This window comes from Calliphora vicina, chromosome 3, assembly GCF_958450345.1.
Source record: "Calliphora vicina chromosome 3, idCalVici1.1, whole genome shotgun sequence".
NCBI classification, from domain to species: Eukaryota; Metazoa; Arthropoda; class Insecta; order Diptera; family Calliphoridae; genus Calliphora; species Calliphora vicina.
This window is the reverse complement of record NC_088782.1, coordinates 23,180,293-23,207,456: the sequence shown is the minus strand read 5'-3', so window position 1 is coordinate 23,207,456 and position 27,164 is coordinate 23,180,293. Positions and strand designations below refer to the sequence as shown.

Sequence of the window (27,164 nt, the reverse complement as noted above, 5' to 3'; positions counted from 1 at the left end):
GGAATTGTAAAAATGCGATATAATTTTTTGTGTTGGTTTATTCACATTAACAAACAGTGAAAGAAGTTTAAATTTTTAGCAATTTCTTTAATATAAAACAATTTTTAATTAATATATTTAAATATACCAAAAATGTAGTGTTCATGTATCAAAAACATGATCAGTTACCAAATATAAATGTATATTTTAAAGGTAAATTCAAATTTACACTTGGTCTTCTATTAAAATATAGTAAAAATAAAAATTTACAAAACAATGGAAACTTTTAAATTTCAGCAAGACAGTTGACTAAATAAAGAACATCATTACTGTTATTTCAATAATTATTTTATTTTGGTCATTTCTTTTTGTAATTTTTTTTCGCAAAACTTTTCCAAGACAAGATAAGTTATCAACCCAAGATAAATAGCAAGAGAGGTTAGCAATAATCTAAGATTGGAAATTGGTTCGTGAACTTCTAGATGTCGTAAAATTGAGGCTGGTCTTATAAAAATACAAGGGATACCCATCGAAAGACTGACTCATTAAAAGTGTCAGACAATTTTTTGATGAAACCTAAGTTTCCATTGTTTAGTCAATACTATGATATAGAATAAATATTTCTTAAGAATTGTTTGGGTTTTGACTTAATAATTGAATATATTGAAAAGTTTCCATTGAATATTATGTTTTATATGGAACTATATATAATTTTGTATTAAAAACGTTAACAATTTCAAGAGAAGGCAAGGTTTGTTAGTCTTCTGATCGGTAGATATAAGTTTTATATATAAGTATTTGGTATTGTACAGGGTGCCTGACGTGCCATGACAGTTATTCAATCCTTTTTCATTTAAAAGCTCATTGAATTGTATTAAAAATTGTTTAATTAGTCTTAAAAATAATTGAATTTAAATGCTAAAAGTTGTTCATAACTGTCAGTTGAGGCTGGAATTTTAGATATTGTCGCTCGAATTGATTATTTTAGTTCATCCAAATTTGTCGTTTGCGATTTGTAACACTTCCTATTTACACTTCCTATTTACAATAACTCCGGTGGAGTTAGGTGACGCCACCTGCGGGTCGAACGGAAGGTTTCTTGAAATGAGTAAAGTATTGACCATTGTTAGCTATGAACTATTTCCGTCTTTCTGGCAACATATGTATTCCGAGCCAAAAGAACTGCTCATCTTTTAAGGCTAAGAACGAATCAAGCCAATATCGGATACTCTGTTCCAAGAGAGAGCCTTCGAAACATCGAAACAAAAAGTAGTCGGACGGGGCAAGGTCTGTACTATAAAGCGGGTTATGCAAAACCTCCCAACCACTTCATTCTAAATAGTTTTTAACAGGTATTGCAACATGTGACCGAGCGTTATAATGATGAAATATTACGATATATTCTGGGTGTTTTTCGACCAATGCTCGCTTGAAACGAATCAGTTGCATTCGGTACAGGTTCCCTGTGCGCTTCGATTTATCGTAATGAATGCATTTTTCATCACAAGTAATGATTCGGCGCAAAAATGATTTTCTTTTATAGCTTTCAATCATAATTTCGGACATGCTAAATCGTGTTTCAAGATCTCTCGGCTTCAATTCGTGTGGTAACCAGTTTCCCTGCTTTTGGATTAATCCTGCTGCTCGCAAAGTCTGCTCTTACACAGGACAAGTTTTCTTGCCGCAAGTCTGAGTTTATAGCGCCGATTTACACCATGAATTTTACGACGTCGTTTTTTCTTAATTCTCTTTTGATTTTTAGAGTTTGTGGATAAGAGGGGTGGGGTAAAAGCAACTTCAAAAGAGAATTAAGAAAAAACGACGTCGTAAAATTCATGGTGTAAATCGGCACTTAGATTTTGATATACAAAATTGAACACAGACTTGCTGTGTGTAAACAGACGAGCAAGTTTAAAAGGGAATCGAAGAAACTTGCTTCAAGTAAACTTGCTGTGTGCAAAAGCAGACAAACCTTTTGAAATTGTTGCTTGATTTTGCAAGTTCTTGTTGAGTTGTACAACAATCTTCATGGAGTAATGCCTGCAATTCTTGGTCTTCAAACTTTTTTGGCTGACCTGGGTGATCTTTGTCATGTTGTTTACATAAAGATCTATTGTAAATCCCTCATTTTTAAGTCATTCACCTAATAAATATGGAAGCAGTAAAAAAAACTTTTTACATAGTTTTCTTAGATATTATTATTATTTGTTTTTTAGAAATATAATCACAATTTATAAATATAATTTTGTTTAACTTTAATTTTTTCTATATTTTAATATAAACCCTAGTAAAATACACTTGGAATGTAGTTTCAAAAAAGTTTCCATTGTACTGTCACTCACTGTATCTAAAATCGTTTACGATCTACTGAATTATTTTGTGATGGCTGTTTAAATTCATTTTAAATTTTTTTTTATAATTATTAAGTATTTTTAATTAAATACAAATAAAACTTAATAATGTATAGGAATGTTTATATAATCATTTAAAATTCAAAAATAACTTAATTATAACATCCCCTCAATATCTCACACCTTAACAGCTCTGACTTTAACAGAACAACTCTGCAGTCTGGCAGCTTATAACATTTCTTACAGTACTTCTCAAACTATAGACAGCAATGCTCCTAAAACCCCTGTTCACAACCTAAACTCTTCCCAGCACAAGTACTGTCGAAGTCTGGTGGCAATTGGAAAATAAAAAAAAAATAAACATGTTTTACAATCGTTTTGTAGAGTATTTTTACTTTTCAGTCTTCTTTCTATACTTGTTCCGTGGAGTCGCAAAAATTCCTATAGTAGTTCGAAAACAACAAAAATATATAGATATATCAAAGTAAAAAATTGAAAAAAAAAGAATCTACCGCATCAAAAATCAAATAAAAAAAAGTTAATAGTTTTTATATATTTGTCTAACAAAAAAAATAGTGTTTTAAAAGGTGTGTTTATGTTTATAAATTTTAAAGATTTAAATGATTTGTTTATGAAGTTTATAATAATAAATATTACCAACAAAAAAGTGATCAGATCTCTACAATAAGAAAAGTTTATATAGAAAAAGAAAAATTATAAGAAGCAAAGAAACCCCCTCAAACACCAACTGGAATTTTAGTGTTGTGTAGAAATTAAATTTCTTAAAGTTTTTTTTAAAAGAAACAAGTGTATTTTGTTTTAAATATCAAAATTTATTTTTATTAATATGAAACAAATTGTAATTTCTTTTTAAATTTTTTAGTAATTTTTAACAAATTTCTTGAATTTTTCTTAATTTAATTGGTTTTTTTTACTCATTCAACTTCTTTTTTTTCTACTCTTTCAATTGTGTATGTGTGTTGTGTTCAAAAAAAATAAAACAAAAACAAAATTCAAACACAAAAAACCAGTCCCGCGGCTGTTAACATCTTGAGCTGTAACAACAACTACAACAACAAAAGCAAGGATTATAAGCAAAATAAAAAAATAACAACAGCAAAGACAAAATTATAATAATAAAAAAAGATCTTGCTGTCAAATCCAATATCAACAGGAGAGTTAAATACTACTGCTAACAACAATAACAACTAAAATACAAAAAGAATAAAAACAAAAATTAATATCAAAACAAAACCTTAAAAAAAGACAGTTGCAAAAACAAAAACAATAGCTAGATAGTATTACAACAGCAAACTCAAAGAAGAAACAAAATTTGCGTCGTCTGTATTCTTGGCATTTCTTTGTTATTGGAAAAATTATTAGATTTATTTTAATTAAATTAACTAAACAATTTAATTTCAAACTAAAACGAAAATGAATAAAACCTGTGCTCGCTGCCAAAAGGTGGTTTATCCCATTGAGGAACTTAAGTGTCTGGATAAGGTGAGTCTTCCTAGTTGGTTACATGTTAAAAAGTGTTTTTATTATTATTTTTTTGTTCAATTTTCTTTTTCACCTTGATTTGTGTGTTAATCTTTGTTTTACTTTGTGCTTTTGTCTGGTTTTATTGTTCGGTTTAATCTATGGAGACTTTATCAGTTGTAAAGAATTGTGTGGCAAAAAATTTAATTAACGTCAATATGAGAAATCTATTGTTTTTTTCTGGGTGTCGGGTGACCAGGTTTTGTTTAAATTAGGAATTCACATAAATTTTTTAGCAAAATAATATAAATTTTAAATCGTGTATAAAAAGTACACAGTTATTTGGAAACGGTTTAGTTTGAAAAAACATAATTAAGTAGCTTGTGGACGATTGGATATGTCTTGAAATAATATGAAATTTCTGAGTTCTGAAGTGTTTCTGATTTTATTTTTGGTATTTATATAGGTTTGTGGTAGGTATGGGCGCTAGTGGGGGTTTTCTCAAAAAAGATCACATCGGGTCTACAAAATTTAAAAAAATATCACCAAAAATCAGTTGTTATCAGAATGTCATGAAATTTTTGCTACAAAGAAACAATCATATCCCGATTTCATCAGAAATTTTAAAATTCTAAAAATTTTACTTCTGTATCTTTATATATTGCGCAGTCCATATATCCATGTCAGTTTATCCGTGTGTATGTTGAAATCAACTTTCCGTAGTTCTCAAATAACTTAATTTTTTTAACTGCAATTTCAAAACTCCAATTTAAAATTTTTAAAAATTTTGTTAAACAAATATCAGAATTTTTTTAACATAACATTGGGATTTATTGAGAACATAATAGGAAATAAAAATATAAAAAAAGTATGACAAAACCTCTTATAGTTTTTCCGTACCTACGATTTAAAATTTGCGATTTTCTAGAAAAACTAATTTTATTGGCCATATTTTGCTGAAATTGCCGAACTGTTATGAATTTCAAGTAAAACCTATTCAGAATATTATAGTCCAGGTAATTTTTAATATATATATTTAGTCTAAAAGTTTTACTAAAATCGGAAAACGTCAACCCTTAAATCGTGAATGTCAAAGGTAAAATTTTTCAATATTTGAAATTTCTCATGGAATGATAGCGAAATATTATATATTTTTGGCCACTTTAGTGTCTCTAAGTAACCTAGAGTGTAGCCACTGTAAACGTTTATTTTGTACTGCACTTTAAAAAGTAGTTATATTTCCCACCATAAGTAATTTATTGGAGAGTAAACATATTTTGCACGATTTAGGAATTTAGGTATTAAAATAAAGACAATTGCAAACATTATCAACCTATTCATTAAAATACATTTTGACCTATATAAATTCCAAATTTTATGACATTATCTTAATCCGTTCGTATTTTTTATTTATTTGAATTTGAAATTTTTCTTCACGAAAATTCAAAATTTGCAATTAAATGTAAATGCTGCAAAATCTAACGGAAACATTTTTATTTTTTTAAATGTTAATGCTCAAGGCCTAAATTTTGTAGAAACATTTCGGTAATGAGTGTGTACTCTTACATAATACACTGTTTTGGCAGAAACAGCACATTTACCGACAAAAAAAAATTATGTTTCTAGTGCAAAATGCATATAAATAATATATGTGTAAAAAACCACACAATTACCCTCTTGTGTGGTTTTCCACACATATGCAATTTCTATGTATTTTTTCATTTCGCTATCAAAAAATATATTTTTGAAATATTTCTGTGCCAAATCAATTTTTTTTTGTATTAAATATATTAATTTTGTGTGGTTTCTCACACAAGGGTTAAATGGGAGATATTACCAAATACTTGTACATGAGGAGACTCATACAGATGATTTTTTTTTTTGTTTGCATTTTAGTCGTTTAGGAAATATCCCCTTTGGCGTTGTACAGACTGATGAATCGATTTTGACCATTTTCATATCAAAGATTCTTGATCAACAAGATTCTATTCGTTTAGAACTTTATCTCAAGGGCCTATTGAGGTTTCAACAGCCAGACATCAAAATAGTTTTGGAATTTTATAAGAATATCTTTTAATTTTCAATTTTACTCTTTAAAATAATTTAAAATTTTTAATTCAATTATATTTTTTTACTTTTTATTCTTCTTATTTTCAAATCTTAAATAACTAGACTTTGTACTGAGAATGCAAAAATAAATAAACAAATATAAATTGTATTTATTATTTTATAACTTCCTACGCAGTAAAAACCTCCACGAAATAATTAAAGATGTTGAAAAAACAAAAATTTAAAAAAAAAAATCTTCAATTATAAAAGATGTATACTAAAAATTACTATAGTCCATACACATAAATATTTAAACAGCCAAAATGGGTCAACATTTCTATAAAAGGGGGCCAAATAGTTTTTTCAACAAAAAATTTTTAGTTTGGAAATCGTAAACTGGGAAATAATCTACATAAAGAACATTGTGTAAGGGATTTTCAAAAATATTAGCCAATGCGCCACTAAAAACAAATCATAGTTTTGAACATATTTCAAGAGCTCTATGATTGGGACTACTCTGTTGCTTTAATTTTAAGTGTAATAAATGAATAAATACTGCAAAAAAAAGAACTATTTTTATACAAACAAACATTTGTGAGTTTGTATAAAGTAAATTATTGTAGTAGAATCATATAAAGACACATCCATACATCCATACACGAGTACACACACATGATTCCGATAAGATCCATCCAATAATACAACTGCAATAGTTGAGTTTTGCATATTTTATACTACCACACACACCATACATTGAACATGTTGCACATTAAAATGGGTTGGGAAGGTATGGTGGAATGGGATGAAATGAAATGGAGTACATGAAATGGATGGCAAATGTATTTACGAAAAGTATGATGAAAATATGCCCAGCAAACAAAATTCAGATATAAAAAAAGTGGAAATGATCAACGATTGAACAACGATTTAATGTTATTATGTGGCAAATTTTGAGGTGATCTCTAAATGATTCGTGCTTGGTGCTAGCATTTCCGTTATTTTTGCAAAATAGAATCAATACGTCTATCACCGCCACTGTGTGACTTGCAAGGATCATACAGTTGACAACTTCTTGTTCATTGACTGCATAGATCAATGCACAAACCGCTTGCTCGAGACCTCGGGCTATCTAATCCCTGTCACCCATAACAATTATGAAAGCAGTAACATCCGGCCTGGTAACCCACTCCGATATATGATCTCTGACTTCAAAAGCTCCGGCCGATAAAAGTCAAACTGCCCAACAATCAGTATATCACGAATGCCATCACCCCAATACGTTTCCTGAGCACAAGGCCAATTGCTATCTACTACAGCCACTACATGCTCACCGAAGTAACCTCACTATCGATCCGACAGGACAATTCCTGGGTCCCCGTAGTACTAGATAAATGCTCTCATCAGCTGTGAATTTAAAAGGATTAAATTCTTACCAGGAATGAGGTCCCTGCAACTCGGAGCCCTGGTTTCGCCCCATAACATCAAGGTGTGCAGCTTCACCAAGATGAACAAATATGCTCCAAGGGTGGACATCTCATAGACAGTCAATAACCGATTGCTTGTAAACAAAGCATCCATCAACAACTCTCCAAGAGACTACTTCATTGTTGGTGTCAAATCTCTTTCTGCCGAGACATTTCCTTAGGTTTAGAAACCTAATTCATTTATTTATTCCATGTAAACTGCACATGGTGCACCCTTGCATTGTCCTGCTGAAAATACAATTTTTTCTTGGTCAAATGTCTCTTCAAATATTCATTAAATCCATAAGTTGCCATAATTTTCTTCATTGACTTCTTGGTTTTATCCTTTTGAAGGTAGTAAATGTGGACCGGCGCATTCCAAAATGTTCTTTGGGGCCCAATTACCCCAAGAAACCCACTATTTTGGCAGCAGTTTGTGGTCGTCTCTCGTGTATTGTGGTGGAGACACGTTTCATCCACCGTTACAGAAATGACACAAAAACTCGTCTATATTGCGGTTGAACAGCGCCAAACACTCCTGCGAAGTAGTCATACGATTTCGATTGTGAGCAAACGCTTCACCCATTTTGCTTTCTCATACCCAAATAATCATTCTAAATTGAAACCACTGAGCAATGCCTTCCACAATCTCTCGCACTTTCAATTTTGTAGCAGCGTGAACATGTAGATCAAGTCCAAGGAATTGTGCTACTTCTACTGGGTGGGTCCATAAATCCACTGGATGTACTGAAGTAAGGTTGGCTGGACAGTTGAATATGTGGAGGGTGTGGAGGAACGACTCTTGTTTTACGCGGCAGAAATTTCTCGGCATCTGCTATCGGTGGAAGGCGACCTACAAGTACGACATTCATACGGTATCCTGCTACCGCGGAATTGATAGCGTCTCTATGAATGTCGTTCAAAGCTGTCATATACAACAATTAAATTTTGTCAATTGTTTCAGGTGTAGAGATCTCAACAGGGCGTCCAGAACGTTCGGCATCTTCGGTGATTGTACGACCACAATTAAATTCAGTAAACCACTTTTTATACCCTTCACCTTCGTGAGAAGGGTATATGTATATAAGTTTGTCATTCCGTTTCAAATTTCTACATTTTTCATTTCTGATCCTATAAAGGCTGTAATTAAAAAAAAAATGAAAAACTTTGATTCTTCTTGTGGATTATTTTTATTTGGTCTTTTAATTTGTTTTACATAAAGTCGAGAATATGATGTCATGTAAATGGCCGCCGCCACAGTTGATTGTCATTTGAGCCCTTATTATGGCATTTTCGATCACTTTGGCCAAAACTTCCGGCGATAGGACCTCACATTCTTGACGGATATTGTCTTTAAGAGCTGCAAGAGTCTGAGGCTTGTTGACATAAACCCGTGACTTCAAAAAGCCCCACAAAAAGAAGTCTGGAGCGGTCAAATCAGGCGATCTTGCTGGCCAGTGCAAATCGCCAAAACGGGAGATTAGGCGCCCGGGAAATGCATCCTTCAGCATATCGGTTGTGGCACGTGCAGTGTGTGCCGTTGCACCGTCCTGTTGGAACCACATATTTTCCAATCCCAATTCATCAAGTTGCGGCAAAAAGAACTCGTTGATCATTGCTCTGTAGCGCTCACCATTCACAGTAACCGTTTGGCCCGCGACGTCTCCGAAGAAAAAAGGTCCGATGACTCCTCCAGCGAAAACAGCACACCATACAGTGACTTTGAGCATGTGTAATGGCTCTTCGTGGGTTACACGCGGATTTTCAGTGCCCCAGAAGCGTAAATTTTGCTTATTTACGTAAGCGTTGGACGGCCAGGAAATCTGCGACGAAATTCACGTTGTGCCAAAGTCACCGACCGATTATTGGTCAAATAAATAGTCAGCAATATTCCGCGTTCTGGAGCAGTGTAGCGTAACATTGTTTATTAACGTGTATTTCGCATGTGTTTACTACACAAATGTCAAAACAGAACTGACATTAGGGGCCATGGCCGGCCAATCGCAAAATTTATAGCATTTTCTGATAGGAGGATTACTTTTGCGCCACCTTGTATATATATTCTGGATCCTTATAGATAGCGGAGTCGATTGAGCCATGTCCATCTGTCTGTCTGTCCGTCTGTTGAAATCAATTTTCTGTAGACCCCAGATATCCTCGGGATCCAAACCTTCAATAATTCTGTCAGGCATGCTTACGAGAAGTTTGCTATTTAAAATGTTTGCTGGGCTATTGCTCAAGCAGTTAGCAAGTACAATAGATAGAGTGTGAGTGCGAGGTCTGTCCATTTTTCTGGAATAGTTTTGCTCATAAAGTACTTATGTAGTTTACATTATACACACATGTGTTGTTTACTTTTTGCTAGTATTGTTGTTGTCATTGGTGATTTTTGCACTATATACACAATATTGTATTTGTGGTATATAAGTAGTAGATACCTACACTTTTTGTTTTAAATTTGAGTGGCAACAAACTACTAACACACATATTCTTTTATACATAAATAGTGTAAATTTTGTTGTTGTCGTTGCAGTAAATTCCTAGAAAATTTAGCAGAGGTATAAAACAATATGCCATAGAGAGAAGAGAAGTTAAAGCTAAAATTAACTAAAACGAATTTAAAATACGCTAAAATATAATGTTATATTTAAATACTTATGTACTTAAATTATCATTAAAATGTGGTAGCTTTTATTAAGATCTTTAAATATAGATATCAAGCCTTAACAACGAAAATATCTTAATCAACCTTGTATTTTAAGTCCTTGCGGTTTAGTGGTCACTTTACTAACCACCTTTTCTATAGTCTTTAAAGCATAGTTCACTGCCATCTATTGGCATTTTGCTAAACAATTTTATTTTTTGAAGTCATCGTTTATGTTTTATTTGCAAAACTTTGCCTTTAGTTTTTTTAAGAGACTTTCACGCATTCAATAAAAATCTCAGAGTTTTTTGGTTTGTTTGGTCAGAAAATTTAGTCAAAAATGTTATACGAAACGAAAATTTTTATTATAATTATTTTTAAATCCAACCGCCATGGTGGTTAGTAAACTAACCACCCCACTCCATAAAAAACCTTGGAATAATGGGGTGGTTTTTTATGTTTTCATTTATTTTTTTTTACTATTTATAATAAACTAACCTTGATTAAAGTAAAAATGCAATTGTTTTGATTTTAAACAAAAAAAACGTGGCTGAAAGAGTTAATGCAAATCGATCATTTAGAATCGTTTAAATAATCTATTGAAAATTCATAGAGCCACATTGAAACTTTTACTAAACTTTTACTAAAATCGGAAAACGTTAACCCTTAAATCGTGAAGGTCAAAGGTCAAATTTTTCAATATTTGGAATTTCTCTTGGAAAGATTTCGAAATGTTCGAAATTTTGTATATTTTTGGGCCGATTTTGATGAAATTTAACAAAAATGTAACACAAAGCCTAGTATTTACAAAAACAGCAGAAAAATTAAAATTAACCCTATATAGCACTTGGTGTTAAAATGACCCCAAACTTCTAAAACCATAAACAAATTATGATTTTAAAAGTTTGGTGTCATTTTAACCCCAAGTGCCATTAAGCGTTAATTTCCATTCTTGTGCTGTTACTATAAACCCTTGAGTTTATGTTATAGTTTTGTTAAATTTCATCAAAATCGGCCCAAAAATATACAACATTTCGAAATCTTTCCAAGAGAAATTCCAAATATTGAAAAATTTGACCTTTGACCTTCACGATTTAAGGGTTAACGTTTTCCGATTTATTAAAAGTTTCAGAGTATATTCTGAATTATCTGGACTATAATATTCTAATTAAGTTTTGCTTAAAATTCAGAAGAGTAAGGAAATAGAGCTCATTGGCCTAAAAATTGCCAAATAATTGGTTTTTCTCGAAAATTTCAAAATTTAAATCGCAGGTACGGAAAAACTATAAGAGATATTTTCATAATTTTTTCACATTTTTATTCCCTATTATATTCTTAATAAATCCCAATGAGATGATCAAAAAATTCTGAAATTTATTTAACAAAATTTTTAAAAATTTGAAAATTGAGTTTTGAAACTGCCGTTAAAAAAATTTTATTTTTTTGTTCATACCTAAGAATAGGTTAACGATATCCTACGAAGACAAAAACTCATATACAAGTAAATATGGACATATTTTAAGTAAAAATTAGATTTTATTTTAATATTTATCAAAATATGTTAATTTTGTTCCTATATTTCTTGTTCTAGTGGCCTGGCGGATTTTTAATAACTTTAAAATTGTTAGACCAATTTCTGTTTTTTATGTCTCATTAGAACGACAATTACGTACCCATTTCGATTCTTTTAAATTAAATTACAAAAGTAATTTTTTAATGGCAAAATTTTTACAAAAACTGAAAAAAATGCATTTTTTCCCCTTGTAAATGCATCTCAAAACTTCAGAGGGCTTGCGGCACGTCTTAACCCCAACCGATTTACCTAAAATTTTTTCAGGATGATTTTTTTACTAATGTTCAACAAACTGGGGGGTGAGAATGGCCAAAATCCAACTTTCGTTTATTAAGGGCCACCCTAATATGTATACACAAAAAAACGTGGCTGAAAGAGTTAATGCAAATCGATCATTTAGGATCGTTTAAATAATCTATTGAAAATTCATAGAGCCACATCATCCATATATTTTTATTGAATTAAAACATGCTAACAAACAATCACAAATAAATCTTCTGCTGTAAAGTTTGTTGTTATGCACTTAAGATATTTTTGCGGTTAGGGCTCGATAAGTTCACTCTGATGTATTCCATGGGAATCCCTTTTTCTGTTAGAAAAACTCTCTTTTAGTCATTGACTTTTTACTGCTGCAATTTTAGATATGCATTTTACTTATTTTTTCTATATTTTAAACAGAAAAATGAAAACTTTTTTTTGCTCTAAACAAATGCAAAACGTGACTTTAAAGAGATTTTTTTTACTGCTTGAAAAAATTGAAAAATTGTGTATTTTTACGAAACAAATATTTAAAGTTGGTTTGTTTTTTTATTATTTTATATAAAAAAAAATACTTGTAAAACTCAAAACAGCTTAGTGAGAAATGTATTTGCACTTTTTTCTATTTAATAATTTAGATTTAATTATTTTGTTTTGCTTCTTTTTTTTCTAGCTGTTGTCTAATTAAACATATTTATTTCTTTGCCACCAGTTCAACCTGTTATTACCGCATACCAATAGTTAAATATACAAAACGATTTAAAAAGTTGTTTAAATTCGTTTAAATAGAAATAAAAAATAATCTTACATGACACTGTATGTAAGTAACGGCAGCAGTTGAATCAACTTTGTGCAGAAATGGTCAAAGTTTTTATTATGGCGGGGCTTGGCAGGTAGTAAAATGTACCAGAGTTATTACTAATGTTTTAAGATGATTAGATAAGACTTTATTATCATTAAGTTTGAGTTTTTTAATACAACTTATTCGAATAATCGTGGAAAAAATATATTTTTTATTCGAATAAATTAAATTTTACAATTTCGAATAATAAATTATTCGAATAATTTTTATTCGAATAATCGTGAATTAAATATTTCAATTTAGAATTAAACATAATTCGATCAATAATCGTCGATTAATCGAAGAAATTTATTTTCATTTAAAAATTTAAAAAAATAAACAAAACCAATAGTTTATATTTTTAATCCAAATTGGTTTCATTGAAAATTTTATTTGAAACAACTTTCTACATTCATTTTCCAATCGACATTGGATTAACACACCATTACAAGAACATTATGCAACCCAACTTAGGAAAGTTTAAAGGACGAGGATGTCTTCGATTTTTTTTTAATTTTCCTGCTCTTAAATGAAAGGTCAACACTGTTCCTGTCAACAGGAATCTGTCAGTTGACTGCTGTCAAAATTTTAACAAGCTGCGTCATTTAGTTTGTGTTTGATAAATACTATGTTAAATCTGCACCATCAATTTCAATGGTAAAAATGTGGTTTACTAAATTTCGTTGAGGTAGTACAAGCACGAAAGATGACGAACGTTCTGGACGCCCAGTTGAGGTCTCTACACCCGATATATAGCTGATCAGATATTGAAAATCCGGGATATTGTGGAAGCCATAGCGATCTCACATGGCTCATTGGTTTTATCTTGCGAAAAGTGAAAATTTAAAATTTTTTATATGCGATATATTTTACCCCTCTTTCCAATTTTAGCTTACCTCTACCTGACCCATTTTATTTCTTCTAATATTTTCCATGTTCCCACTTAACAATAAATAATTTATATCAAACAAAATCTCTATATAAAAACATTTAAACCACTTTTAAATCATACAAACAAACAAAAACTAGACATGATTACTTTAAGATCTACGAGTGAATACATTCCACATGCATAGAGATTTCATTTGAAACATGTCGATGGCAAACTAATACACCTCAAGCGATATTTGAAGTTTTTCTTTGTCATTTTACAACAGCAGCAATCTTTTCTATTTCTATGCAATATCTCCAGCATTATCCCCCCACCTAACTCCTCTGTACAATGTTGGCAAATGTAAACTTCAATCTGTTTTCTTTTCCATATAACAAAAGAAGGAGAAAAAAAATAGTTTTAAATTAAAATCTCTTGAATTCACCAAATTAAAATAAATAAAAAAAATCTCTAGAATATATTTATACATACTTATGTAGTACTACATAGTATTTGTGATGTTAAACCAGCAACAATAAAATTGTAGTAATGAATGAATTTATTCTATTTAAATTCAGCGGAAATAAAAATTAAAAATATATATATGTATTTAGATGTATGTATATAAAAGTTATGCTCTCGCTTATATGTATGTGATCTTTATTTTATTGTTCTTCTTTTCCTTCTCCTTTTTGTGAATGACGATCACCACTCTCTCTGTGTTTATTAGTGTTAATTGGGAGATGAGTAGAAATAGCGAATCGTTAAACGAAACTAGTTCAATTAATTTACACAGTTTTGCAATAAGTTTGTATCAAAATATAACTCCAGCAATTTCTTAAGTCTTAGAACATTATTTGAATGCAAACTACATATTTGGAAACTAAAAGAAAATTTTTTTTAAAAAAAATAATGAAATTGTTATACTTTTTTATATTCTGGCTCTATTACAAACCATTTACAGTACATTGGCATCAGAGATGGCAAAGTTGGTACAATTGTACTTTGTTTTTGCAACAATTCAAAGATGAAAAGTAAAATAGGTCAGCAATTGTTAAAAATACTAACTTAAATAAAAACAAGTAAGAAAGTATGGTCGGTCAAGCCCGACCATATAATACCCTACACTAAGAAAAAGAGCAAAAATAAATTTCTTTTAAAATTTCAATAATTTATATTTTTGAGTGATTTTCGGAAGTGGGCCTTATATGGGGGCTATGACCAATTATGGACTGATTACCATGAAATTAGGTCTTGTGATTTATGTCTATATTAAAGTTAACTATGTTGAATTTTGTGTGTTTACCAACATTTTTAAGCTATTTATGCACGTTAAAGTGATTTTCGGAAGCGGGTCTATATGGGAGCTATGACTAATTATGGACCGATCGTAACAAAATTTGGTGACATGAATTTTGTGTGTATAAAAATTATTTGGAGCGGAATTTGTGGAGATACATATATAAATTAAACATTTATGACCGATAAAGTCCAATTTCGGGGGGACATTTGTATGGGGGCTAGGTGAAATAATGGACCGATTTCAGCCAGTTTCAATAGGCTTGGTCCTTGAGCCGAAAAAATAATATGTATCAAATTTCATCGAAATATCTTCAAAATTGCGACCTGTACTCTGCGCACAAGGTTTACATGAACAGCCAGACGGACGGACATCGCTTAATCAACTCAGAAAGTGATTCTAAGTCGATCGGTATACTTTAAGGTGGGTGATAGACTAATATTTTTGGGCGTTACAAACATCTGCACAAACGCATAATACCCTCCCCACTATGGTGGTGTAGGGTATACAAGTAAGAGAACTTGTATGCACGAATATAGTCGAGAGCATAGGTGTCATCATACCATGTTCTTTTTGAATTTTTAACACCGCGATCTTTGATATTTTTTACATTGAAATATATACTCCGAAAATTGACCTTTAATCTTTTGGAAATAAACAATTTTATTCACACTATTTTAAGGACAATATCGAGCCCTTAGCGCCAAATTATCGTAAGCGACAAAACACAAATTTTACAGGAGAAGGTTTTTTTTTGATTATTTTGAAATTTATACATAGAATTAAAAATGTTATGATGCGATATAATATAATTTCGTTCAAGCTATTTGTCTCTTTTTCAAAAATATTTATAACTTTTGACAATTAAAAATTCATGGAATACTTTATAGAAAAATATGACAAAAAATGTTTTTTATTGAATTTTTGCACAGATACAAAATTTTCGAATTGAAATAAAATTGTTATTTATAAATAGTTTTTAATGAAATTTCACAGTTATGTAGATTTTTCTATTTAAAATGGAAAAATAAAAACGAATTTGAAATTTATTATCAGCAATCCCGCAACTCCCAAAAAAGTGTTGAAAAATTCCAAAAATGGTAATTTTAAGTTTTTTGGATATAATAACCATACCAGGGTCGGGGTTATCGGGACCCATTACAAAATAATTAGAAACATATTGAGCCACCTATGATCGGTTACTATATTTTGATATCGGATACGCGATTTGAGAATTTTTGCCCTAAAGTTTTATTTTACATAAAAAATAGGTGTTTTTTGAAAGGACCTGGTCCCCTCGGTAACAATAATTTTGAAATATTTAATGAAAACTAAGCTTTCAGAAATTAGAAATTCCTTATACATCCTCTTAGAAATTTTTTGCGATAACTTAAAATGAAAAAAAGTTATTTTATCCCAAAAAAAAATAGCGAAAAATCGCTTTTTAACATTTTTTTAAATTCAAATGCATATAACTTTGGACTTAGTCATTATTTTTAAACAGCTCTTTTTCCATTTGACACATACATGTGTTGTTAGTCCAATAAAGGAAAACTGGAGAAAATTGGGAAATATTTGGATACGCTGTAATAAAAAAACTGGAGTATGGTGGGTAAAAATTTTGAAAATTTCATTTTCAAATGCGAATATCTCCTAAGCTATAAGAGATAAGCTACGACGAGGTTTTTTGTAGTGCTCGATTACATGTGTAATGTTTTTGAAATCAGAACTCAAACCAAGAAATAATATCGTTTTAAAAATATAACATACCCGAGGTGTCCTACTTTGAGGGACTTTGGTTGCGCCCCTGGTGGGCCCATAAGGTCCACGTTTAAAACTTAAACTCGACAACACTTCTATGCGCATGCGAAATTTCATTCAAACCAATCTATCCATTTAGAAGTTACAGATTTATTTCTCTCTTTTTTTATACCACTGTATGTCGCTTACGATAAAATTTGTTTACTGTAAAATATAAACATTGACTTACGATAAAATCTTACCCCCTATATTTTTGATGTTATTAACAATTTTGATATTCTGAGAATGCTAAAACAGTCGGTCCATAAAATTTTAATTTCTGCAATAAAACAAAAATTTTAAAAATGTCGCTTACGATAATTTGGCGCTAAGGGCTCGATATCTTTGCCTTAAAAATGGAATCAAAAATTATATTGGACTTTGAGTAGTTTTAATGTTATGGTCAATTATGTATATATAATTTTAGACAATTTTAAAAAATTTTTCATTTATCAAATCGCGATATTTTTGAAATGGAATATTTGAAAGTCATAGATTTGAGGAACTCTTTGGAACCGTAATATGTGTGGTAAAATTCATTAAAATCGAAGATGTCAAATCCGAAAATAGCTGATTTCTGTCCGTTTTGATATGGATTCTCCCATATACTTAATAGGATCGGAAAATTATATTGTGGAAATTACAAACGGAATGACAAACTTATATATAACCTTCTCACGAAGGTGAAGGGTATAAAAAATTCACAAACTCAAACAGAAAACCATAGACAAAAACTCTCCTGTCGAAGACCTAACTCAGTTGTCAGAAACCTAAGTGATGAGAATGTATTATTAAAAAAAATGTATTAGTTTCAGTTTCGAAAAAGTATTGTACAATTTTGAATGTATGTTGGTACATTTTTAAAATTTGATTTGCCATCCTTGATTGGCATCACTGATTAATAATAATGGCGACAATTTAATACAAGTATTCGATTACTTTACTACCCACAACACCGTTATGTACACAACCAGCTAAATAAATGCAAATATGTACAAAAATACATATAATAAGTAGGTACATTATGTATAATTTATTGTGCGTACAAAAACCAATAACAAATATTTGCATTACTCATTCACCCATACTCACTCACTCACTCACTCATTCACTCGCTCACTTACGCTCATTCCTTCCTTCGTTCATTCACTTGGTATGAATTTGTTGCTGTCCAATTGACAGCAGCAGCAACAACACCAACCACATCATCGTGTTTGTTGTGCTAAAACCAAATGAAATCCATTAATATTTCATCCTCTTAACATTTTTGTAATGTTGTTTTTTAATGTTAAATATTCCGTTGACCGACCGACCTTGAATGCAAACAACCAACATGTTTTACTTCTTATTGGAGTTTTTTTTTTTTTTGATGCTAAAAAATAAATAAAAATCCAGTTTTGTTGTTCGCATTCTTCTCTCTATGTCTTTTAATTTTTCGCATTCATCATCATCAGAGCAGAATTTTTTTTTATTAGAAAAATATTAAATTTTTGGTTTTTTGTTTATTTTGCAATTGATTTTGCTTTATTTCGGGTTTTTAAATGTGTATTCAATCAATTCTTTATTTACTTTTTCAAATATTTGTTTAACGTTTTTATGGAATGTTTGACAATTTTGAGCTTAATATTGCAGAACATATATACATATAATAAATAATAAAGACTTAGCAAAAACTTGGTAATGTCTTGCAATTACTCAATAACTTACTTTTCAGTGACTACTACATACCGTCTGCATTACTTAGAAGTAATCGTATTGTGACTTATTTATTATATGTTATATTTACTATTCATTTGCATGGGCAGATTCTGTGAGTTACTTAAGTCATTACTAGTAACTAGTTTTAGCGATATTAGAGTAATGAATACAGTGGTAGACAATACAATGGAAATTTTTCCAAATTTTCAATTAATTAATTAAAACAAGTAAGAAAGTATGGTCGGTCAAGCCCGACCATATAATACCCTACACTAAGTAAAAAGCAAAAACATTTTTCTTTTAAAATTTCAATAATTTATATTTTTGTGTGATTGGAGCTTATATGGGGGCTATGACCAATTATGGACCGATCACCATAAAATTAGGTCGTGTAATTTGTGTCTATATGAAAGTTTACTATGTTGAATTTTGTGGGTATACCAACATTTTTAAGCGATTTATGCACGTTAAAGTGATTTTCGGAAGCGGGTCTATATGGGAGCTATGACTAATTATGGACTGATCGTAACAAAATTTGATGACATGAATTTTGTATATATAAAACTTATTTGGAGCGAAATTTGTGTAGATACCTATATGAATTAAACATTTATGACGGATAAAGTCCAATTTCGAGAGGACATTTGTATGGGGGCAAGGTGAAATAATGGACCGATTTCAGCCAGTTTCAATTGGCTTGGTCCTTGGCCCAAATGTACCAAATTTGATCGAAATATCTTCAAAATTGCGACCTGTACTCTGCGCACAAGGTTTACATGGACAGCCAGTCAGCCGACCAGACGGACGGACGGACATCGTTTAATCGACTCAGAAAGTGATTCTAAACGTGATTCAAACGCATAGTATCCTCCCCACTATGGTGGTGTAGGGTATAAAAATAAACAATGGAAACTTAGTTTTCATTTTTTCGGTTTACAACGAATACGAAGGAATTAAGTTTCTAAACCACTGTGTGATGGTCTACGCTCTCTGAACTTCTTTTCTGCTCTAACTCCTCTAATTTCCATCTAAAACATCTCTTATCAATCCTAACACTCATCTTATCGCCTTCCCTATTCTTTTTTACTTGTCTATTTTCATTATCTTCGAAGGGAACACGTGAGCTGTACAAAGGAACACGTGAGCTGTACCTGAAGACCTAACCTAGGTTTCATTTTCACAAAAATGTTCTGCCTCTTTTAGTGACTCAGTATTTTGTTGGATATAACTTATCTTAAAATTTAAATAAAACAAAGTGTGTGTGAGATATCATCCCTCATCCGAAATGCCCATGTCTTGATCTCATAAATCAGGCTGAATTTCTTCGATGGTATGGGTTTTGTTGGCTTTGAGGACTGCTGAGGTTTGGGGCTCATGCGCATAGACCTGCGACATAAGAAAACCCCACAAGAAAAAGTCTAACGGGGTCAAATCTCACGATCTCGGTGGCCATTTCACATCACCTACACATGAGATCACCATGCCCTAAAATAACTCGTGCAGAATCCAAAAACTGTTGGTACTCATCTACCACGATCTTCTCATCGCGTTCATGGGAGGAAGATCGCATTCATAGCAATCTTGTTAAGAACGAAAAACGCCTTGGCGTATCTTGATCTGAGGTTGTCTTTCTGACTCTTCCTCCTTATTATTTTGTTCTTCAATTGATCGCTAACCTTGGCATCCGAGCGAATAGATTTGTCGACTAAAGTCTCTTGACTGGATGCTAGGTTGTCTTCTGATGACGACCCGAGATTGTCAGTTTTCTTTTGTTCGTTGTTATTGTTATTGTTCATATATTGATACCACTGGTAGGCAAGTAAAATGATGGAGCATCCAATTTGTGCATGGACTAGACAAAATAATTACAACTGGTCTGTGTCCTAGCACCGGAGGGGAGATGTTTGCGACTAATATTTTTCCACTTATTAGTCAGTCAGGTTCTCTCAGGGGGAGAGAAGGGATTAAAAAGGGTAGGGAGTATAACCGTTTGTCGTGAAGGCTTTTGAGTTCATTATCTCGAAAGTTGACCCTGCCTGCATCAGCGGAATCCGCACACCAAGATAAAACAATCATTCACAATAGTGACATTTGACATCACTGTTTAACGTAACCCCCTGTCTTGACAAGACATCAATTTGTTGATGCAGCGAACAACTGGTCCGTGTCCTAGCACCGGATAGGAGATGTTTGCGACTAATCTTCTTTTTCCACTAATTAGCCATTCAGTTTCTCTCATGGAGGAGAGAAGGGATTAAAAAGAGTAGCGAGGATAACCTTTTGCAGTGAAGGCTTTTGAGTTCATTATCTCGATTATCTTCAAGATAAAAACAACCATTCACAATAGTGATATTTGACATTACTGTTTAACCCCCTGTCTAACTTGACAAATTTTTATCATGATAAACGTCAAAATGGTTGTCAAGATAAAAAATTATCATGTATAGTCTCCATTTATTAGTATTATTGCTTCGTTATGACAAAATTGTTAGTGCTTTTGCTAAGACAACTTTGTATTGACAACAAATGTCATTTATTGTTATGATAAATATTTGTCAAGTATAGACAGGGGGTAACGTTACCCCCGTCTTGACAAGGCATCAATTCCTTCACTTAGCGAACAATTTCTTCACTTAGCGAACAATTTCTTGTGCACACATGAAATTGTTTTGTGTGGACTGGAACATAACATTGACAAAAGGTGTCCAAACCAAATTTAAGTGCGCACAAGAAATTGTTCGCTAAGTGAACAAATTGATGTCTTGTCAAGACGGGGGGCAATGTTAAACAGTAATGTCAAATGTCACTATTGTGAATTATAATTTTTACTTTGTTTCATAAAGTAGCCACATTATTAACAGATAAAAAAAGTTTTAATTTGTTCAAAAACTGGAGAATCAGAAGTAAAATATTACTAATTGATGTAATTTGATAAACCTGTGACTAATAATACTTTTGGAGTTTACTTTAATAACACAGTACAACACATGATTTTGGGACTCAATTCTGACAATTACACGTGAAAGTAGCCCCAAAAATAAGAACTTCTGTATAATTAGTTTTGTCAAGTTGGCTGCCGTAATAATTTAATGGCCATACGAATTTTTTTTCCTCATGGTGGATTTTTATCACTTTTTCTATATTTTAGAACGGTTATATCTCGTATACCGTACGGAATATCTCTTTTGTGGCTGAAGCAAAGTTGTAGATATTGAATAGTAGAAAAAAAAGTACGGAACATACCGTACTTTCAAAGCATCCAGTGCTTTGAAAATCGCAAAAATGCACATTTTTTAAATTTTTTACCATTTTTTCACCTTTTTTGCTCAATAACTGGATTACAAATCCAATTATGGACTGATCACAATGAAATTAGGTCGTGTGATTTGTGTCTATATAAAAGTTACTTATCATGAATTTTGTATGTATACCATAATTTTTAACAGATTTATTCACTTTAAAGTGATTTTCGGAAGCGGGTCTTATATGGGAGCTATGAATAATTATGGACCGATCATAATCAAATTCTTTGTCATGAATTTTGTATATATAAAACTTATTTGGAGCGAAATTTGTGTAGATACATATATAAATTAAACATTTATGACCGATGAAGTCCAATTTCGGGAGGACATTTGTATGGTGGCTAGGCGAAATAATGAACCGATTTCAGCCAATTTCAACAGGCTTCGTCCTTGGGCCGAACAACTTATATGTACCAAATTTTTTAATGATCGGTCCATAATTAGTCATAGCTCCCATATAAGACACGCTTCCGAAAATCACTTTAAAGTGAATAAATCTGTTAAAAATTATGGTATACATACAAAATTCATGATAAATAACTTTCATATAGACACAAATCACACGACCTATTTTCATGGTGATCGGTCCATAATTGGATTTGTAATCCAGTTATTGAGCAAAAAAGGTGAAAAATTGGTAAAAAATTTAAAAAAATTGTCATTTTTGTGATTTTTAAGGCACTGAATGCGCCTTTTTCGGCTAGATATGTTCCGTACTTTTTTTCTACTATTCAATATCTACAACTTTGCTTCAGCCACAAAAGAGATATTCCGTACGGTATACAAGATATAACCGTGCTAAAATATAGAAAAAGTGATAAAAATCCACCTTGAGGAAAAAAAAATCGTACGGCCATTAAATTATTACGGCAGCCAACTTGACAAAACTAATGATGCAGAAGTTCTTATTTTTGGGGCTACTTTCACGAGCAATTGTCAGAATTGAGTCCCAAAGCAATGAACTGAAAAATGTTGTACTGTGTAATGAAAGACTGTTTCTAAAAATTTGCCAATAATTTTGGCTTGAAACTTTAATATACATAATAATTGTGTGTATTATTCTTTTTTTTTAATTTGCTTGAGATTATTATAGTTAAATTAAATTTTCATAATAAAACTAGTTTGATTATTTAACTTGTTGTGTGCTTCTAACCCAAATTCCATTTAGACTTCTGTTATTTCCGAAAAGAAACACACGAAAATAAATTCTATTGAAATTGACATTCCTTTTTAATAAAAATACAGTTTGTAGAATATTTTTTTTAATAATTTTTTTTTTTATTCAACAAACATGAAAAAAAATTAGTTTGTTATACATTTGGTTCTTTATTATTCTTGCAACTTTTATTTTGTACAATAGTATTTATGTATGAAATAACAATAGTTTAAGTTATGTTGTTTTGAACAATAGAATTTTAAAGTTTTTGAAGAGTAGTAGTGGAGTAGAGTATCAGTTTATTTTTTCTTTTCTTTTTTTTGGTTGAAAGTTGAACCGTGAATATGAAAATATATTCTTGTGGTGACCAGAGACTCTACAATTTAAGCTGTGACTATACGATGTCGTTTATGAAATGAAATTGATTAAGTTTATGAAATTACAAAAGCGGTCCATTGTTCACCTAAACTATTGTGAAATATTTAGAAAGTTTTTTTTTTCTTTAGTTTGTTGTACAACCAGGGGGTAAAATTCGACAACTACAACGATAACAAATGAAAAGAAACTCCAAATACAACATCAAAATTATACCGTCACTTCGAGCATCTAATGGAACAGGGAGTTTACAAGAATTAGAACGAAATGCTGTCCGTCTGTCAGTCGATGGTGGTTGTAGGTTGCTAGGTTAAAATATGAATGACCAGTTTAGCTGCTTTGTACATTGCCTCTGCTGTCTCTGTTGTCTGCTGGTTGTACGTTTTTGTGCCTGCACAAAACGCATTTTAAATTAAGTCAATTAAGTATTTGAGTTTGAGATTGTACTCCAATGAATTTTCTTTCTTATTTAAAAGAGACTTAATTAACAAACAGTTACTTAGTTGTGCATACTTATTTGAAATGTTTATTTCGAAAGTGCCTTAAGTCTAAATGTCTGTAAAACTTTAGGATGTTCTTCACAACATTTTCAACTTTTTCTATTGGGCAAATGTAAAACCTGTTTTTCATTCAAAATAATATGATAGCTTTATAAAACGAGAGAAATAACATTCACAATAGTTGTGAATAAAATTGAAGTCGTAAAAATCGAATTGTTTTAGGCTTGTTATTGGGTATGACTTAAAATTTTTTTAAATGTTTAGCTGAAAAACGTGAAATTTATGTTCCCATGAAATATACATTTCCCTCGAAGGGAAAAATTGCTATCATGATATTCCCCTGAAATTTTCATTCACAATAGTTCATTTTGTTCGTAACAGCTGTTTATTGTTTACAAAATTCCATATAAAATTTTCACAACATGAGGAATTTTTTCACGTGAACAAAGTTTATGAACGAAAAATGGGAAAAGGTAACATATTTCATGTGAAATATTGATTCGCGATAGGGGTGATGGATTCCGAGCCCAAAGAACTGCCAATATCGAATTAAGCTAATATTCTGCATCGATCGAAACAAATAGTATTCGGACGGGGCACAGTCTGGACTTCAAAGTGGGTGAAGCAAAACTTCCCAAACACTTCATTTTAAAAACTAGTTAACAGATATTGCAACATGTTTGCGAGCGTTGCAAATTCTGGGCGTTTTTCGGACATTGCTCACGAATCAGTCACGTTCGGTACGAATCAAGCCAAACTCTGTTCCAAAGTGAAGCGTATCCCAGAGAAAACGTTCTACATCGATCGAAACAAATAGTAGTCGGACGGCCCACGATCTGGACTTTAAAGCGGATGAGGCAAAACTTTCCAACCACTACTGGGCACATTCTCGGCGTTTTTCGGCCAATGATCGCTTCAAACGAATCAGTCACGTTCGGTAGAGGTTTCACTGTTCCCAGCCGAATCAACACCAAAGCCAGTATTGATTCGTCTGGTTAGCCGGGCTTCACATACGATCTCTTAAGCTTCTGATTATTGTAATGAATAGATTTTTCATTAACTTTATTCTTGTTTTTGTAAACAAAATTTATAAAATATTAAATTCGAGGGAATCGGAGAGAGACGGTCATCACTATATTTTATATTTTTCAGATCTGGAGATCAAGAATTATTCACTATTGTGTATATTTTGATAACAGCAGTTATTTGAACATTATCATCAAAGACTTACATTTCTAACAGTCCATAGTTTCATCAATAACGCATCAATGAAAATAATCTAGTCATTTATACAATAAATTCCAAAATAGCTCTATAATTATACCCTTCACCATGAGTGGCAAGGGTATATACAAGTTTGTCATTCCGTTTGTAATTTCCACATTTTTCATTTGCGACTCCATAAAGTATATTAATTCTGGATCGTTATAGATAGCGGAATCGATATAGCCATGTCCGTATGTCCGTCTGTGTGTTGAAATCAACTTTCCGAAGCCCCCAAATAACTTACATACACGATTCATACATCAATATTCTTCCGGCTCGGTCGTTATTTAAAATCGAGAAAATCGGTCCACAAATGGCTGCGATATAAGGAAAAAACTAGGACAACCTCGATTTTAGACCTATTTTTGACCTATATCTGGATTACTAAGTCATTAATATAGACAATATGGATATCTAATGATAGATATTTCAAAGACCTTTGCAACGACGTTTATAAGACCATAGTAAGTTGGACATACAATGGGTCAAAATCGGAAAAAATATTTTTTAATCCGAATTTTTTTTTTGATCAAAAAATTTTTTTTGTCATAAATTCTTTTTCCAAAAAAATTAATTAAAGAAATTTAAAAAAAAAAATTTTAAAAAACTCTTTAAAAAAAATTAAAAAACAATTTGGAAAAAAAAAATTTTTAAAAAATTTTAAAACATTAAAAAAAAAAATGTTGATTTTGTTTAAATAAAAATATCTAAAAAAAAATATTTTTAAGTATAATTTGGTGAAGGGTATATAAGATTCGGCACAGCCGAATATAGCTCTCTTACTTGTTTTTTACTTAAATTCAATAAATAATAACTGCACTATACTTTCAATAATTCTCTTATATTTTAATTTATTTTATTATTATTATTCCACTTCTAAATATAGTTTTCATCTTATCAAAACTCCCATTGACGTTGTTATGTATTATACTACTACTGACTGACTATTTCACTGTTTGACTGGCTGACTGACTCATCATTATAAATTTCCCATATTTAACTTTACATGCCATCCTACAATAATAATAACAACAAGTTATCACTCCCAAACAGACAAACAAATTGTTGTGAACTTTAGAATACTTTATGGTCGTTTCCCCACTCGAACTTGTAAAATACTTATTAAAAAATTATTATTATTATTGTATATTACAATTTGTTACGTTAAGAAATCATCATGATACAATATTTACTGGCTACACTCTGAAATAGAAATATGTACTGAAGAGTTTTAGAAGATGGTATAGAAAACAAGTAAGAGTGCTATATTCGGCTGTGCCGAATCTTATATACCCTTCACCAAATTATACTTCAAAATTTTAAATATTTTTAGGTAAACAAAATTTAATTTTTTTTCCAGTTGTTTTTTGAATTTTTTGGAAAAAAAAATTTTTCGATTGTTATTTAAAATTTTTTTTTTTAAATTTTAAAAAATTTTTTTTTTCAAATTTTAAAATTTTAAAAAATTTTTTTTTGTTTTTTCAATTTTTTTTTTTAAAAAAAAAATTCGGGTTCAAAATTTTTTTTCCCGATTTTGACCCATTGTAGGTCCAACTTACTATGGTCTTATATACGTCGTTTCAAATGTCTTTGAAATATCTATCATTAGATATCCATATTGTCTATATAATGTCTTAGTAATCCAGATATAGGTAAAAAAATAGGTCAAAAATCGAGGTTGTCTTTGTTTTTTCCTCATATCTCAGCCATTTGTGGACCGATTTTGCTGATTTTAAATAGCAAAATTCTCGAAAGCATGTCTGACAGAATTATTGAAGATTTGGATCCCGAAGATATCTGGGGTCTTCAGAAAACTGATTTCAACAGACAGACAGACAGACAGACGGACAGACAGACAGACAGACAGACAGACAGACGGACATGGCTTAATCGACTCCGCTATCTATAAGGATCCAGAATATATATACTTTATAGGGTCGGAAATGAAAAATGTAGAAATTACAAACGGAATGACAAACTTATATATACCCTTCTCACGAAGCTGAAGGGTATAAAAAGAAGTAAAAGATAGAAGCTGGAATTTAGTTGTTTGTAATAAATTTATTTTGCAGTTGAATGCTTGATATTTTAGAGAAATATATATAAAATTAGAAGAGAATTATTTGTTTTTGAAGTTGAAATAAAATAATAATGTTATATAGAGTTGAATAGAGGTTGAATATAAAAGTAAATTTTATTAGACACTAGTTGAGCTCCCTGGCTTCGCCCGGTAGCTATTTACTAATGTTAGCT

The 27,164-nt window shown here is 31.1% G+C and overlaps 1 protein-coding gene across 3 annotated transcripts in view; it reads left to right on the top strand.

The window, feature by feature from the left end:
- The first annotated feature begins 3,304 nt into the window (after nt 1-3,304).
- Nucleotides 3,305-27,164, top strand: part of Lasp (lasp) — a 128,489-nt gene continuing 104,629 nt past the window's right edge. The window contains exon 1 of one of the 3 annotated variants that reach the window (XM_065506335.1): nt 3,305-3,833. In XM_065506335.1, coding sequence (XP_065362407.1) covers nt 3,765-3,833 — 69 coding nt within the window. In that variant the 5' untranslated portion in view covers nt 3,305-3,764. The remainder of the gene's footprint in view (nt 3,834-27,164) is intronic. The other 2 variants (XM_065506336.1, XM_065506338.1) reach the window with 2 other exon arrangements.